Below are 18,156 nucleotides of genomic sequence, written 5' to 3'. Positions count from 1 at the left end.
ATCAAAAGCGATGTTTACACATCGAGTATGATCGTGCAAAGTCGTGAAACAAAACACGAAACGTTTACTAGAATGAATTCAAATATTTGTAATAGAGAGAGTTTATTGGTATTTCAATTACAAGAATTACTTCCATAAATCATAACTATAATGAAAGATATACATATAGGTATATAATGGCACAAAACTTGTAAATAATAAATAACAAGAATCTTAATTTGTTGATAGCGCTACCTACAGTTGACATAACGAAGCTTATCTAATATTCTCAAAATTGGCAAAACAAAAGCTAATCAGTTCATACACCTGGTTTTTAGACATCTTAATGACAATATAACCGATTTTCTCCGTTTGGAGAATCGGCTGATATTGCTGATTAGACCTATTAGTTTAAATATTGGTTATATTTAAAGAGGGCGCGATTCACCTTTGCACGAATAAGTAAAACAATATATGAGTTCCAATCATACACCCAGCAAATAGTTAATATAATAATTTAATACTTTTATTAGAATGCGTTTCAAAATGAAAATTTGAAAACACAGAATTAAAGGGTGTGTTTTGTATGACATTATGTCAATAATGGAAAATAGAAGTTACGTTCGATTTGTCTGTCAGCCTGATAATGACGTTTGGGTTTTGACAGGTGATTTTGGTTGTGTGTTTATTGAACCCTTGAATTGGGAAATGCGTTGAAAATACGGGGTTTTTGTTCTATAATGCTATTACAAAGAGTACTATAAAATAAATATGAGTGTTTTCGGTGATTTTCAACAAGTGTGGTTACAAAGATTTCCAGAGAGTCCTCTACCCGGAGCATGGGAGGAAGATGTCCGAGCCAATCTTCTAAAACATAAACAAAAAGTTTTATTACTCAGGGAAGAATTAGAGAAAGAGCAATTTTATGTAGAATATTTAGAAAGACTACTTAATGATGTTGAGCAACATAAGAAACAGATCGAAGGTGGAAGAAAGGCAGATATTCGTAATGATGTCATCGAGACTGATTTATCTAAGGTAAATATTGATATAGCACAGGTGCAGGTTGCATAAAATTGGGAAAAATATATTACCGGAAATTCTCTTCATTGATTTTATCCTTTGACAACATTATACTTTTGGTTTCGTTATTGGTCTGATGAATCATAGTATGTAGTTGTATGTCAACCTATTTAATAAATCCACAAGAATCTATTTGCTTCATACGAGACTTGCATATTTTAGGCCGCAGAAAATGCAAGATGAAATATTTTTACAATGAAAAAATTATGTTTTCCTCGAAAAATTTCAAAATTTTATTAGATTTTTCATGGCTTTCATGTCAATTTCAAAATACTGTCGATATATTTGCAAACTTCATTAAAATACAGACATTTTGATCGAAGTCTGTGTATTCAGTTTAATGTTATATCAAAGAGATAATGAATTTTATTTATTATTTGTTTTTTGTAATTCTTTTCAACTTTCCTCGTAGTTTCTGAAAATGTAATTCCTATTATACCAAATTTTCAAGAGATGTCATTATAAACTACCTAATGAAATGAATTTCTCCTAGAATATCTCTTTTCAGAGAAATTAGTTGAAAATAATAGCTTGATGGATTTTCAATCGATTATTAAATTGAATAAAATTATACCGCTTATACCTCATCTGTTAAATCTATCAAATCAATTTCAAATTTCGTGAAATTTTCCACAGTCCGAATTAAACTTTGATTTGAAAAATTTTAATAGAATTTTGATGTTCATTTTGAGATCTTCAAACACTTTTGAATAGATTTTACCGACATAAAAAATTTTTGTATTCATAAAATAATTAACCCGTGTTCGCTCTTATTCAAGTGTTTGAATCTATGATTACAGTACAGGCTAATTTGGCCAGGTAGTTTGAGGTGGAAATTATTTTGAAGTTAATGAAATATGTTACTCAGGGATACCAATGCTGAGTATTTGCCTTCTTTGTCATAGTACTATCTTGGGAAGGGGAAAAAACCCCAATTTTTCAGAATTCTTTTCAGTTTTTCGCCTATAACTCGAAAACTATCCATCAAACGGAAAAACTAGGTATTTGGGTATAAAGTAGTATCAAATTTCCTACAAAATATATATTCTCTTACTTACACAAGGGTTCATTACTTACTTAATCTCACAAAATGTGTTAACAGGACAAATGGGGCCCATGGGTGTGGTCCAATGGTTCCTCGTTCAATTCATCTCACTGAAAATCTTATGTAAACAGTTATGGGTCAACCCCAATCCCAAAATCAACTGAACTAGACTGGACAAACTATTAGATCTTATTTACATGAAATTATTGAAATTTGGTATAAAAAACATTTGTAATGATACCTTAAGTTCGTGAACAGCAACCATAAATATCAACGGAAAATAATCGAAGAAAAGAAATTTAAATGAAATTAATTTTTCGGAAACATATCATGAACTTGAGACAATGTATTGCTACAATTATAAGGGATATAAATTTTTTTTCTGCGAACTTGTAGCTTTTACAGTTTCTTAGTTATGATTTCATGAAAATTTTTATTCGTGCTTCGAAACAATCGTTATTAAATTTTCCTTTTTTTATTAAATTTAGGTTTTTTGTTTTTTTCGATATTCTGCTTGAATTTTCTGTGGTACAGGTTACGCTATTCAAATGAAATTGCACACAAAGCTTTGATTGTATTTGTAATCACGGCAATATTGAGTATCTCTTCCAATATTCTTCTTGAATTTTCTATGATTCGGATGATGATCTTGAATATGGAGCTTAGAAATGTTATTTCATATCAACACCCAGAATCTTCGTCGGAACCCCTAGTGTGATTAACGAACTTAACCTTAAGTTTTTAGGATTTCCGTTCGAAAGTTATGGCGATTATGGACAGACAGACATTCTTGAATTCGACGAAAGTAAACGTGTATACGGCCGGACAGGCAGAATCGAATTAGACCATAATAACACATCCCATTATTATATTCATTAATTATTTAAATTCCTACAAAGGGTGATTCACCAGGATGGTCTATTAGACGTTTATTGAAAACTAATCATAATTTTGAACCGAAAATTAGCATTTTTTGTTTGAGACAATGATCTTTCTCCATAAAATATTTTCAGATCTCTACAATTTTCGGTTATATCGGAATAGTTCTTTATAATACAAGTGCAGAAGGCATTGATATTCTTCCATGAGTTCAAAATTCAAGCGAGTTTTTGAATGAACGAGTGGTAGAATGAGCCTTCTGTACGAGTATTATACATTATTAATGAAATATTTCCATAAATATCATTTAGTGATTTTTGCATTGAAAAATGTTGTTTGGCAGAACTGATTTCTCTAAGGCAAATTGATGAATAATTGACAGATAAAGCCGTGGCGGAAAGTTCGGAGTACCAACATATAATAACAAAATATAACCATGAAAACTGTGCGTTTCTGATATATTCTCGCACGATTTTGTTCTACAAGATGTAAAAGAATGAACGGAATAATCACAGAATTAGAGAAACAGACTACTACTTTCTTATTTCAAATGGCACACCCAGTATATTATAGCATCATTGGATAGCTATTTTGACGACAATTTCGGCTTACTATTTTATCGTAAAGGGTATGTTTCTTTGGTTTTTCACTTTAAAATTCTTCATTGTGGTTAAGTAAATCATAGTTCAGTTTGCAGGAAATTTATTGTACAGGGTGTTCCTAAATTGGAGGTACAAAAGAAAATGAGCGATTTCTTGGTTGGTTTTAAGAAAAAAGTCCTATAAACATGGACCCGCAAACGCTTTGTTTTCGAGGGAGTGTTTCTTGTAGTCCTACTTTTTGTGATGATTATATCAGTTTATCGAGTCTTTATTACTTTATTATTATCTTCGCTACAGACTGGGTAAATAATTACCAAAACTGATAATTAATTTATTCATCACAGCTTACTTACTCGATCTTCATAATTATTTGGATTTCCTGAGTATTACCAGAAAATTGTTTGTAATTTTTTTCTCGATATCGGGTGCAGATACGACAAAACTTCAAGAAATCAAAAAATAACAGTGGTCCACCAAGAAAAATTTCTGGAGGAAAGAAGTGAGACTGTTTGACAAAAAATATCACCCAGAAGATTTGCATTCAAAATTAGCATAACACATGATGAAATCTTAAAATTGGAATATATATGCCAAATTTAAGATAAATCTTGTGAAGGGGAGGTGCTATGGGATAAAAATCTTGAAAAATATTACTGCGACACCCTGTATCTCGAAAATAGAACTTTTGCTCATCATGTTTATAGGACCTCTTTTCTTAAAATGATCCGAGGATTCTTTCATTTTTGTTTGTACCCCAATTTAGGAACACCCTGTATGTTATTCAAAACGCCTGATAATTATTCTATATGATGAAATTCCAATATTGACTATCATTAATCAGGTATTATCATATCTTTTTCAAGTATGTAATTGGAAATTATTTCAACACCCACTATGAAGTTACAATAAGTTATAACAACCCTGTATTATGTTTACATACATAGTAATGAGATATTGATAAAATAGCTTTACCGCCTGAATAATCATCAATTTTTCATCAATTTATCCCTGATTTTCCCTAGATTTTGCTTGTTTTCACGAAGTTCTTGAAAAAATTTCACAAACCTGCGTTTCTTTACTAATTTGTTAATTTGCTAGTTACTACAGGTTTGACCGAGATTTTGCTGTTGAGTCGTGGTTTGAAAGTGGTAGATATGTGTGAGCTAGGCCTAAATTAATAGTGTGTACTCTCCGGGTGGTACGTTTCCTAGGCACCAGCACGTGTAGATTTAGCCGAATCGTCTTCTACGGTAGTGTATTGTTACCGCTCGGGTTTTCTGGTTTAGTGGGGGTTTTGTTTTATTCATGTTTTATCGTTTATATCTGTGAATTATCAGTGACATTACAAAACACCGCGTAAAATCAAACTATCTTGTTTAGTGCTTGTTTCGCAAAATACGTACTTACTTTTGCCGTATGTTAAGTAAGTGTCTGACGCAAAACACAAGTTTCCTGAATTTGGAAAATCCTTGTATTTGTCCATTTCCTTTTTTTCAAATATTTTCAAGTATTTCATCTTCCTTTACATCCAAAGCAACAATCCATGTTTTCGTCAAATAGCAGTTATGTATTACGGGTGTTTTTTTGAGAAAGATTTAAATTAATAATATGAACAAATATAAAATACTAATGACAAAGCTATAATTTTCAAGGAAACTTACGGAGAAAAAATAAGTCGAAGTACCTAAATCTGTAAAATAGCATAATCATCTAATTATTTTCATTATTTCAGTATTGGAACAAATATTTGAGATTGAAATTCTGGAATGTCCAAGAATTTATAAAGGGAATTTCAAATAAATTGTAGGTACACAAAAAAAAATTAGAAGACCATCATAGTTTTTGCGCGCTTGTTCAAATTCATACTATAAAAACATGTACCTAATTGCAAAGTATCATTTATCATCATATTTTTTTTTTGAAGGAACTAAAATGCATATAAAATAATGAATATATTTGCTTGGAAGATTTGATTTTTCCCCTTTCGATATATACCATTATCGTAATCATGGAAAAAGGACGTTCTGCATTCAAATTTGTCTAACACTGCATTCAATAAGTTGACTATACACCGAATTTTACCTTTTTTTTCCAATATTCTTCTTGAATCCTATGGTTCATATAATGTGAATTGCTTAAAATTTTGCACGGAGTTTGAAATTGATATTTCATATCAACCTCCAGAATTTCAACTGCATCGGTTTTGTGGTCACGGAAATATTGGCTACATTTTTTTCAAAATTCTTCTTGAATTTGCTTCTGGTTTAACATGAAATTTTGCACTACGTTTCAAATTGCCAATCTAGATCCAAGGGCAAATCTTGATCGAATCTGCTGTTTTGAAAAGAACAAAAAACAAAATTTCGAACAGCTATATATTTACGGAACCCCTGTCTCTTTCTAACTCTTTCCGTTCGGACAGTCTTGAAATTTACCACGGATTCGTCATTCTTCGTCAAACCTTATTGTTTGAGACCGTTTCCTGTTCAAAATTTCAAAAATACAGACATTGTGACGAAAAGGAGAACGAGCTCTGAAAAAGACTTTGCAATATCATTAAATACTACATATTTTGAAAAGTTATCAGCTTTGGTTTCTTTCCAGGAAAATTCCAAAGATGACGATGAAAATCCGCCAGAAATTGATCATGAGTCGTTGTCAGCGAATATGTGCATCAACGAACTGTCCAAGACACGTCCAGTAAGCTGCATAGATGAGGGCAAAAAAACCGCAACAGATGATAGTACTTTTGTGACAGTGATTGAAGTGAACGGTTTGAAAAACGCAGAATTAAACCAAGAGAAAATACCTCCCAAGTAAGTGTCAATTTGAATACTCCAGTTGCAGTTTTGTTAAGACTTCAACGCAATTTGTTTCACTTTTAATTCAAGTTAATTGTTTTTTTAATATCTAATTGCTTTAATGACCTAATATCGAACATTATTCTAAATTACAGACATAATTGCTTTCTCTAACTTTTACAGAATTCCAGAGAAACCTGATTCCCAAATCAAGAAGACACTCCTTGAACATTCCTCTAGTAGGAGCGATTCTCTTGAATCTTCCTCTGATGTGCATACAGGAGATGAGCCATTCTATGATATAGTAGCAGGAGAGGATGAATCAAATTTACAACAGAGTAAGTATTTTGAGTATATAAATATGTTACTAAAGATTTTTGGGGATCTGATCTGTTTTGAATTTTCGCATGTAAAAATTCACTGTATTTAGAATTGTCCCATCTTATGCCGGCTCTACATTCGCTGCTTGAAAACGTTTCTCGTTGATCCAAGTCTATATTTTATCACGCTTCAAAGGATTGGCGTGAATTTCTTATGAAAGTATGGAGAGATACATTTCACCGTGAAATTTACGATGCTTGAATTCGCAGATCGATTCATGGGCGAGTGTAAAGGCGGCATTAGAAATAATCAACGAATTCAAAATTGCGTCAGAATTAGTAAAAAGTACTACTATGTAAAAAGTATGTACCAACATTCAGCCAACAAAATCAGAGTATGTATTATTCATTTGAATTTATTGTATCTCGTTCAAAGGAGATCCTTATGCCAAAGAATAATCCAATAATTCAAACATTTTTTTAACGCATTTTTAGGGAGACTTCAGTACATTCAGCTAACTTTCTTTTGTGTTCTGTCAACTTAAAAGGGTTGCTTTGAAGTGGTTATTTTTGAAAAAGAAAAAGTCGACTGGAGTCATATCAGAAAAATACAGTGGTTGATCAGTTTGTTAAGTGTTTGGCTAGAAATTCATTCATAATATCCTTGACGGTGGGTTATCGTGGTGCAAAACTCTGTTCTCTTTCTACAAATCTGGTTTGTATTTACTACGCACTCATTTCTATTGAAGAATTATCACATGAATAAACGAACTGTTTAACAAAGGATGCCTGTTTAGAATGGAGCCATTTAATGAATCTTGATAAAAAAATTCATAATGCTCAAGTACAAAGGAATTTTTCTTGTATTTCAATTTAAATTTCCTTCAGATATCATGTTTTGCTATAAATCAGTAAAACTATGATACATTGAATGAATATTTTCAACAATAGGGTTTTCTGCAATTTTTTCTGATTGCAAGTAATTTTCAATCAAAAATTAATTTTTTCCTTTTTTTTTGTTTGTATATTATTTATATGTATCTGTATTATCATTATTATTATTTTCTGAGAATCCTGCACTTCATTATTTATTGAATAATAACAAATCTTCCAGGGGAAAATTGAAACAATTAAATTATTATGACTTCAAACAGAGAAATCATGAGTTTTCCTCTGATATTTTTTGGAATAGGTTGTTGGCTTGTACACTCTCTTGCAGGGTATTATCTCTCTTTAACTCAAATATTATAATACATATAAACATCTCTACAATTCAATCTTCTATTTCTTTTATTTTTTATTCATTTATTTAATTTATTTTCAGTATTTTTAATTTTCCTCTGCTTGGAAGGAATTATACATCTTTAAATTTAGACAATCAAACACAGTTGAAGCCGTTTTAACTTTATCAATTTTAGGTGATACCTCAAGTACCGAAAATGTATTCAGTACCTCTTCAACTTTACCTTTGACTGCTAAACATGAATCAGTTATTCAGGAACCACAATCACCTGGGACATCGAATTATGTCAATATTGAGTATTTTATAAAGTGGGTTCTTCCAATACAATGATCTAATTATTTTTTTACCGAAATAACTTTTAGATGTACCAAAGGAAACGATAATGATCCAAGTAGTAGTGAAGATGAAGAAGAAATCGCTCCATTACGTCCAAATACTGCAGACAACGGTTCATATGCAAGTTCTAGTTCTTTAGAATCATCGACGCCATCGACACGAAGAAAATTCAGCCAGGTACTTGCTAAATCTACAATTTGGTTTTTTTTTTTGTTTTTTGTACTGGAGAGATTTAACTTCTTTCTTTATTTCAGGAAGGGGATGTTAAAGTTGAAGCTGAAAGAATGACTATGTATCGTTGTATTTTATTGAATATAATTGATAGTGAAACTAATTACGTAGAATGGCTGGGCATAGCTATCAAGGTAAGGAAATCGAGTGAAAAAATAAGGAAAGCATTCGTTTATGCATTCAACTCCTTTTGAGATCACAGAATAGTAGTTCTGGTTTATTGAATTTAACATTAAATAACTCCTGTAATATCATTATTATTTGGGTGATAAAATGCTTAAATCACATATTTTTCAGTACATGAAAGCAATCCAATCAACTCTGGGAACATCTCAACCTATAGTTACCGAAACTGAACTGAGAACAATATTTTATAAAATCCCTGAGCTTTATGCCTTACATGTTAACTTTTTGGAAGCTTTACAAAGACATACACAAAAATGGGATAGTAAGATTGGAGAGAGCTTCAAGACTATGGTGAGTACAGCATTTATAATTTTGAAAGAATATCATTTTTTTCTGGAATTTTTTTATTTTAGAAACTGTAAAATTCAAATAAAAGTTGAATGTTATATAATGTCTATTTAAAATACATATAATAAAAATTTGATAATTGTTTCTGTTTTTTGTTGTATAATGTTGTGTTTTGTGTTTCAGGCTAATAATTTAACTGTTTATGGGGCATTTTTGAGCAATTATGGACGTGCAATAGACACTGTAAGAAAATGCAGTGCCAGCAATTCTCAATTTAATGAAATTACAAAGAACATAACTTGTAAACAGTTGTCTGGTCAGCCGGTGTCTCTGGAAGACTTATTGCATAAACCTGTAGCTCGGGTGCAAAAGAATGCACTCGTTTTACATGATATGTTGAAATATGTTCACCAGAAACATCCAGATTATAAAACTCTGACTGATGCTTTGCAAATAACCCAGAGGTTTTTGGATCAGTTCAATATGATACAAACCAAATCAATGTTCCCTGTAAGTTTGACATTCGAGAATGTAGGTGGACGAATAATACTTTGTTTTTTTTTCAGTCGGCTGATAGAGCTCAAAGAAGGCTAGTCAAAAACTCATTTATAGTTGAATTTGCTGATAATCATAGGAAATTACGGCATTTGTTTTTATTCAATGATGTTATAGCTTGTGCTAAATACAAGGTGAGCAAATAAAATACTCTATAGCAGGTTATATGAATAACTACTAGGATTTGTTTGGGGTCTTCATCAAAATTAAATTCTATTCAATAAAGTTTTGCGAAACTTGCTTGATATTTTGTTCGAAATATCGAAATACTGTCCTAAGACAGTACACAAAAAGGATTAACAGATACGGAAAAAATAACAAGTGTAGTTATTTATGATACAAGTGTAGAAGACATTTATATTCTTCCACAAGTTCTACTTTGTGGCTTGTTTTTTAATGAACAAATGTTAGAATGAGCCTTCTGCGCGAGAATTATTGATTATTTTCTCTAATTCACAGAATTCTTATTGAAAATGTTGGTTGGCAGAACTGTTTTCTGTATCACAAGTTTGACAAATAATACATAGATCCGTGATAAGATGTCTAAAACTATGGTGTGTGCACTCCTCAAATTTTGAATGCAATGACATTCGACCAAATTGAAAATATTAGTTTCAGTTCGTGGCGGCGCCGCAATGTCATACTTGTCATTTCGAACTTTTTCCGATGATTTTGATTGGATACATTAATTAAAACCCGATACTGACCAATCAAAAGCGATGTGTAACCGAGTATGATCGTGCAAAGTCGTGAAACAAAACACGAAACGTGTACTGGAATGAATTTAAATATTTGAAATAGAGAGAGTTTATTGGTATTTCAATTACAAGAATTGGTTCCATAGATCATAACTATAATGGAAGATATACATATATAGGTGCATAATGGCACAAAACTCATAAATAATAAATAACAAGAATCTTAATTTGTTGATAGCGCTACCTACAGTTGAGCTAACGAAGCTTAACTAATATTCTCAAAATTGGCAAAACAAAAGCTAATTAGTTCATACACCTGGTTTTTAGACATCTTAATCCGTGACAGGAGAGTTCTAAGTACCAACATACAATGATGAAATATAACCATGAAATCAGTGACACTTATAGCGTATTTCACTGGCTGTACCAGTGTGAATTAATTCGAATTTTTGTAGAGCTAAATGACATAATAAGCTCGAATTAATTCAAACTGGTGCAGCCAGTCGAATGCACTATGAGATAGTGCTGCACATTTTTGTTCTAAAAAATATGGCAGAATCAACGAATTTCCAACAGAATTAGAGAAATTATTTTTGAACTATGAATTTTCTTTGTCACCAATATTTTTCCAAAGGATCAAGTGTATTTTGTAGCAAACAATTTTTATTATACATGTAATGTATTTTAACAATGGAACAATTATTTTTTATTTTTATTTTGTAGTCATCTGGACGGACTGAGAAGTATACCTTCGAATTAAAATGGTTCATTCCTGTAGAAGAGATTATGATTTTAGAAGAATCTACTGCTAACCTCCATGAAGTACCTGCTTCAAATATTGTATCTTTGAAGTCTCAAGCTTCAAATGTAAGGGATCAGTTAAGGCAGGAGGAGAAATCGACTGAAGACAGAGTATGTATTTTTTTTTTAAGTAACATTCTATTTGACGGTAGATAAAAAAATATTGTTCTATTTATAGACATCTTCATCTATGAAGAAGTCTAATCTATTAGACTTCTCAAAATTCATTTGACAAAAAAATATCTTATGAAATTGCAAAAAGAGCTCTAAAAAAAGTCATTCAGATCTATCATCACTTGATGAGAAACTTACGATAATGTCAATTATTGTGAACAAGTATATTTGCTTTCTCCATTGAGTTTAAGAGTTTTGCTGTAAATTTCAACATTTTCTACAATAAAAAATGCTGGTTATTTCAAGAGTCTGAACAGATTCATTTTCTCTATAAAAATATCATTTAAAACAAAATTTGCCGAATAGCTTAGTAAAAGACAAGTTAGTCTTTATCTTAATATTTGTTCAACTTAGTCTTTATGTGATTTTCATTGAATCAAATGGCTCTTTCAGAGGATTCGATTAGGCAGAGGTTCTGAAAAGTTCAGAAAGCGGCTAGTGGAGCTAGAAAGTCAATTAGTATTAGTATCGCCCAACTTGGTGTTCAGGATAAAGCACAGACAAAATGGCAGGACCTATCTTTTCTTTTTATCTTCTGACTTCGAAAGGACGCAGTGGATCGAAGCTATTCTGACCTTGCAGAGAACCGGCATTCCACCATCACCAACAACTAACAACGCCAGTATGTTCGAGCTACAGACATGGATCACTGCATGTAGAACATTTTTGAAGACCAATATGGGATCATACCTTTTGAGGAGTGGTCAAGATGAGAGTCTCTTGGTGGGGGATTTGCACGTTTTTATTTATGACCTTAACGGTTTGGAATATACCAGCGGTGAGTTCTATTCATTTATTTTTGCAGTCCACGAATAATATTAGGTCTTAATGACTTATAACAAGTTGGTTTCAATTCAGATTTCGGTTTATTATAACTAATAATGATACATTTGATTTGTTTGCTCAAAATTTTCAGTTTAAAACCAAAAATAGTTTAAAAATCTGTCCATTGGCTGTCTAAAAATTTTTCAGCGAATAGTCTGGGCCTACGCCACTGATTATTAACTTTTCTTCTTGCAACTTGGCATTTCTTCAATCCTCTTTGCAAGTAACAAAAAATTTTTAAACAAATGAGTCTCGCAAAGATATTCTGTAGTTTATTGGGTTATCAGATCAGAAAAATGTGTTTATTTCCTTAAGAGTAAATTCTATTTAGCGGAATTTTTGGATAACTTACTTTATGAATGAGCCTTCTATACATCACATAACTTGAATAGATCTGAGATATTTTGAGATACATATCGAAATTTTGCGTTGTTCTCCTGGAACAACCTGCATCTTTGATCAGTACTAATAATTAGTTAGAAAATTGTTGATCTTATTGTTACTGCTATAAAATCAATATTAATTCCACATAATTATTGATTTCCAATTTTGCTTTTTAGATTTATACATCTTGATCGAGGTAGATTTTTATGGCCACTTTTTCCAAAAAGCAAAAACGAAGTTGATATACAACACAAGCTCACCAGTTTGGAATGAGAATTTCATAATCGATCTTGAAGGCTGCGAGAATTTACGTATATTGGTTTATCGTGAAAACAGTCCTACAGATACTTTGTTTGGAAAGCACACTCAAAAATTGAGCAGACAGTGGCTTTTGGCCCAAGGTCACGATTTAATTGAAAAAAAATTGCTTATAAATGGATGTACTTTGAGGATTGGATTGAAATTCATTCCATGCGAAGTTAGTCTCAGAAGAGTACCTGCAGGAAAGGTTGGGAATTTGTTTGGAGAAAAAATCCTACAAATATGCAAGTAAGTTTTTTAGCTTTCAACAAACATTTATTTTATTGAAAATACTCGAGTCACAAAAATAAAAATGACAAGAAGAATATTCTTCTCACTCCACAATAAATTGCTAATATTTATTATATGCTATATAAATTCAATATGCCTTTTATGGTGCTAAATATTATTAAACTTTGAGTGTATGTATCCAAAAACATTGGTTTGTTAATTTAATTTTCAAGGAGACAGAAACGAGACATACCTTTCATCGTAACCGCTTGCATCAGAGAGGTAGAAAGAAGAGGAATGATGGAAGTAGGTGTCTATCGAGTGTCTGGGTCAGCTTCGGATTTGGCAAAATTGAAAAAATCGTTTGAAACCAGTGAGTATGGATTACTAGGTCCTTGATTTATTGCATATTATCGTTTCATCATTTTTGACTTTATTGAAATATTTTTTTTTAGATTCGTACGAAGCGGAACAACTCTTGAAAGAGGTGGACATACATTCTGTTACTGGGGTGCTTAAATTGTTTTTGAGAGAGTTACCAGAAGCCCTATTCACTGATCAGTTGTATCCCACTCTTTTAGAATCATTCAATCAGAGTAATGGAAATCTCATGAAAAGGACAGAATTATTGAATGAGTGCTTTGAAAAACTACCCCAACAAAATAAAGCCACCATCACCTGTATTTTGGAACATTTGATAAGGTAAGGTTATATAAATGAACAATTGACCATATTCACCGTCGCCATATTGTTATGCGACAATACCAACTACCCAGTGTTCCCAACGGAGAAATATTGAGTTTACTAGAAAAATACCGCTAATATCAAAAATACTATCAGCCATAGAGATTATTCTTCCACTGACCACTTCCAAAAATGGAGCGAAGCCTTCATTTATACACTTGGCCGCAGTTAATTTGTTCATAAAACCACCTTTCACTAATGTTTCTATTTCCAAAAGGTGAAATTTTTGCGAAATATTGTCCCAAACAAGCCTATCTGGCGTAGCAGCCAGAAGAGGTACACATAAACTTCACATATGAACTTTATATTGGTGGAATTTTTCTAGTAAACTCAATATTTCTTCGTTGGGAACACTGGGTAGTTGGTATTGTCGCATAACAATATGGCGACGGTGCATATGGTCAATTGTAACAGGCCAATTGAGAAGTCCCCGGTCTACCATAGTAAAACACATGTTTTGGCAAAATTCGATTTTTTATTATTCAACATAGTTGCCTTCGAGGGCGATACAGCGATTATAGCGATCTTCAAACTTTTCAATACCATTTTTGTACGATTTGTCTTTCGCTTAAAAAAAAAGTCGCTTGGGGCCAGATCTGGCGAATAGGGTGGATGCAGATGCAATTTGAAGCCCAATTTCTCATTAATTTGTGACACGGCGCATTGTCTTGATGAAAAAGCACCTTTTTTTTCTTCGAATGGGGCGGTTTTTTAACGATTTCATCCTTTAAACGATTCAATATCCCTATATTATAATCGCTGTTGATGGTCTGGACCTTATGGAGGTAATCAATGAATATTATACCTTGAGCATCCCAGAATACTGATGCCATAACCTTGCCATCTGACTGTTCTGTTTTTCCTGTTTGGATTCGGTTCATCGTGTGCAGTCCCCTAAGCTGACTCTCGATTGGACTCCGGAATGAAATGATGGAGCCATATTTCATCCATTATCACATATCAACGCATAAATTCAGGTTTATTGCACTTAAACAGCTTCAAACACTGCTCAGAATCATTAACACGTTGTTGCTTTTGATCGATTTTTAACATGCGAGGCACCCACTTTGCACATAGCTTTCTCATGTACAAATATTCTTGAATGATATAATGTACATGTTCAGATGATATATTCACAATGTCTGTTATGTCGATCAACTTCACTTTACAGTAATTCGAAATTATTTTGTGAACTTTTTTATTTTTTCGTCGGTGACAGCCTCTCTCCGTTCGCCGTCTTTGGTGCTCATGCCTTTATTTTAAACCATCTAGATTCATAGTGAAAAAATATGTGTTCTCGGATAATGCAATTATTCCAGAAATATAGAACAACTTTGTACTTATACAACTCCAATGCAACACTTTTTCACTAGTTTCATAAATTTATTGTAATAAAAATAAATTAATAAAGTTAACACTTGATCTTCTTGTTCATTTCAGAGTGCATAAACATGAAAATGAGAATAAAATGTCCCTTCATAATTTGGCTACTGTATTTGGACCTACTTTGTTGCGACCTAGCATCAAAGGCGATGCTTCCAAACATAAAGATATGCCTGCTGCTACGGTCGATGTAATGGCCCAAGCGGGCATTCTCTATTGTTACCTTCAGGGAATGAATAATATGATGAACAAATGCTGACTGAAACCATTATCTCTTAGTCTTTTAACTAATAATGTATTATGAATCTTTGCTTGTGAAGTTAACACATTAAGCACTGAGCTGAGTATATTTGAAAAAGAGATTATGCAGAAATTGCAATTTACATCAAGGGTAAACTGTGTACATAGGAGAAAATGTCACCATGAAAGCAGTACAAACTTCTATCGTCTCTTATTCATGATCGTGAATATATTGCACTACGTAAAAATTTCATCATAACATTTTTGTCCATTTATGTCTGAGCTACCTGCTTATAGCCAATATTTCAAAGTCAATTAATCTACCTGAAAAAAACTTGATGTTGAAAAGGGAAGGGAGTAAAACAATTGAATCTGTTTGATATTAATAGAGAATTGATAAGAATTTTGAATACTTAGTTTTCATAAAACTGCACATTATTATATATATAATCTTTCATTGATTTTAGAAGTTCAGATTGATGATATGATTGATATTTTATCAAATCTTAGATTTTTACACTTTTCTCTTGTGAAAAAAGATTAATGAAATAAATGACTGATAATAAGAATGATTGACTGGTAGTACTTCGTAAATTTTTTTCAGAGTACAAGTACTAATAAGGCAAAAAAGTTATTAACAAGTGTTGTTTGAAATGTTTGAATTTCTAGTCCATATGAAATAAACTTGCTGAGCATTTTACACTAGTTGATAGTGAGTAAAATTATAAAATTCTTTAATTTTGAAGGTGCTTAATGTGTTGATACAGTATTTCCATGCGCTTTTCCCCCGTGTGTGATTGTTTCTTATAGTGCTTCATGTTGTCTCACTAATGAAGTACATATACTTAATGATTCCAATGAGAGAATAAGAGTCCTTACAACTTAAGCATTCTTCCAGATATTACCCATTTTAGATAAGTGATTTCTCCCTATAAATTATTTACAATTATATTGTTATTTTAATTCAGATGTAATTGGTTGGAAGTTTGAGTTGAGTAAGAGGATGGTAAAATATAATAGTCAGAATGAATTATTCTTTCAGCTTATTTTGTTGAGTATTCTCTTAAGTATTCTTTTCAAGCTGTAAGTTTTTACATTACCAAATTTTTTATAAGTAGGTATTTTTGTATGTATGTATTTGTACTTGAATATTATGTAGTTAAATTATTTTATAACAACTTTAATGTGAATTTGTATATATTTATATATGATTATAATACAATTTCGAAGTATAATTCTTTTATTTTACTTAAAGCATAACTGAAAGTATGTGACCTTGACCTTTTGTTTGTTGAAGATAACCTAACCTCCCTATTATCTAATAAGTTGTATCTGACTTATACTTCTTATTTTTTAAATTCTCTTATTTATTTATTGAACATGTAAAAGTGGATCTTTTCAATTTACAATAAAAATTTCTTGAAAGAGATAGCAATCAAAGTAGTATATTCTAAAACAAGTTGCAGAATGGGCTCCTATTCTAACACGAATACAAAATTCGAAAACAAGCAACGCAGTAGCCAGTTTTCAAACGCAAGAGTGCTGTTATTGCCTTCTTCAACAAGTATTACACGATATTTTCTCGATTTAAGTCAAGTTTTGTGAAATATTATCGAAATTCAATGAAAAATTCATATTATATATCCTAGTGACTTTTGTATTGTATCTTGGCAGTTGGTGTGATTGTTACGAAAATTGACAGATTACGGAATTTGAATATGAATTTTGAAATAATTTACAATTACGCATTAAATTCGTGAATTATGTAGGATGAAATCGATTTAACATCACCAGAATTAAGAGAAATTTCGAATAATGTTGCAAATCATGTCACAATATCCAAATTATATTATATTGACGTTTGTTGAAATTTGATAGGATTGGAAGTCAGTATAGACAACCACAAAACGAAAAATATAACTGAAAACGATGCTGTAATGAGTTCATTAAAGCACTGTTTTAGAACTGATTACTGAACTCATTACGATACTGAAATAGAGAAACTAATATTTGACAGTATTCTAATGATAGTTCATGTAGAATTTGATTCTAAAAACTATTGTATTAATTACGACTTCTTTTCATTGCTGATAATTTGATATTCAAAAGTGGTAATGTAATATGAAGTAATAAAAATTATTTTAGAATTTCATCTTTGATTTAAAATCTATTTATCACTGCTTTTTACTCAGGAGAGGGAAAAATTCAAACACTTAAGTAATTTATCAATATTTATTTATACTATGCAGACAAAAAATAATAATAACGTGCATAATTAATTAAAATAAGTTGACTAAAGGCTTTCTTGGAGAAATCATACAAGAATTTTATAGTTTCAATAAAACTTACAGAGTGTAGTGTAAAATAGGTTGTCCCATTGTCTATATAGCCTGTCTACAAGAGTAGCACAATGAATATTTATTGTATACTAAGGGACTATTTGGAATATAACATGACCAATAATAAATCAATGTTATATTTCGCCCTAACATCAATAATATCCTAAATATTTTTCACAGTACACATTAAATTAAAGCATTCTTTTGGATCTTCATCGAAAAATACAATCGCATACACTTCTTGTCCCTATTTTCTTGGTCTTAAATTAATATTTCTTGTATTTCAATAGGAGTAGATTTTCATTCATGGTTTTAATATACTTTACATTTATCAAATGGATTTTGTAACAAATCAATGTTAAAATACAATTCAATGAATATTGCATTTGAGAGCAAATATGTATTTTAATATAAGGACAAAGAATGTAATTTTGTATATAAAAACATCATACTTTTTTATATTTCAGTTTCAAATTCACAATAGATATG

At 31.3% G+C, this 18,156-nt stretch overlaps 1 protein-coding gene across 2 annotated transcripts; it reads left to right on the top strand.

Annotated features, from left to right (window-relative positions):
* The first annotated feature begins 602 nt into the window (after nt 1-602).
* Nucleotides 603-16,563, top strand: LOC123672743 (active breakpoint cluster region-related protein). 2 transcript variants are annotated; one of them, XM_045607012.1, is made up of 15 exons: nt 603-1,017; nt 6,193-6,404; nt 6,573-6,727; nt 8,128-8,260; nt 8,315-8,465; nt 8,543-8,653; nt 8,817-8,996; nt 9,177-9,503; nt 9,560-9,682; nt 10,970-11,158; nt 11,615-11,999; nt 12,607-12,979; nt 13,195-13,334; nt 13,417-13,663; nt 15,146-16,563. In XM_045607012.1, exons 1-15 carry the CDS (start codon nt 751-753, stop codon nt 15,345-15,347), a joined length of 3,195 nt encoding a protein of 1,064 aa, XP_045462968.1. In that variant the 5' UTR covers nt 603-750; the 3' UTR covers nt 15,348-16,563. The 2 variants fall into 2 exon arrangements, with proteins under 2 accessions (XP_045462968.1, XP_045462969.1); XM_045607013.1 differs by lacking the exon at nt 603-1,017 and adding an exon at nt 4,882-5,011.
* Nucleotides 16,564-18,156: the final 1,593 nt, after the last annotated feature.

The sequence above is a fragment of the Harmonia axyridis genome, chromosome 2, assembly GCF_914767665.1.
Source record: "Harmonia axyridis chromosome 2, icHarAxyr1.1, whole genome shotgun sequence".
In the NCBI taxonomy this organism is placed as follows: domain Eukaryota; kingdom Metazoa; phylum Arthropoda; class Insecta; order Coleoptera; family Coccinellidae; genus Harmonia; species Harmonia axyridis.
The sequence above is the reverse complement of the archived record's forward strand: the minus strand, read 5'-3'. Positions and strand labels throughout refer to the sequence as shown.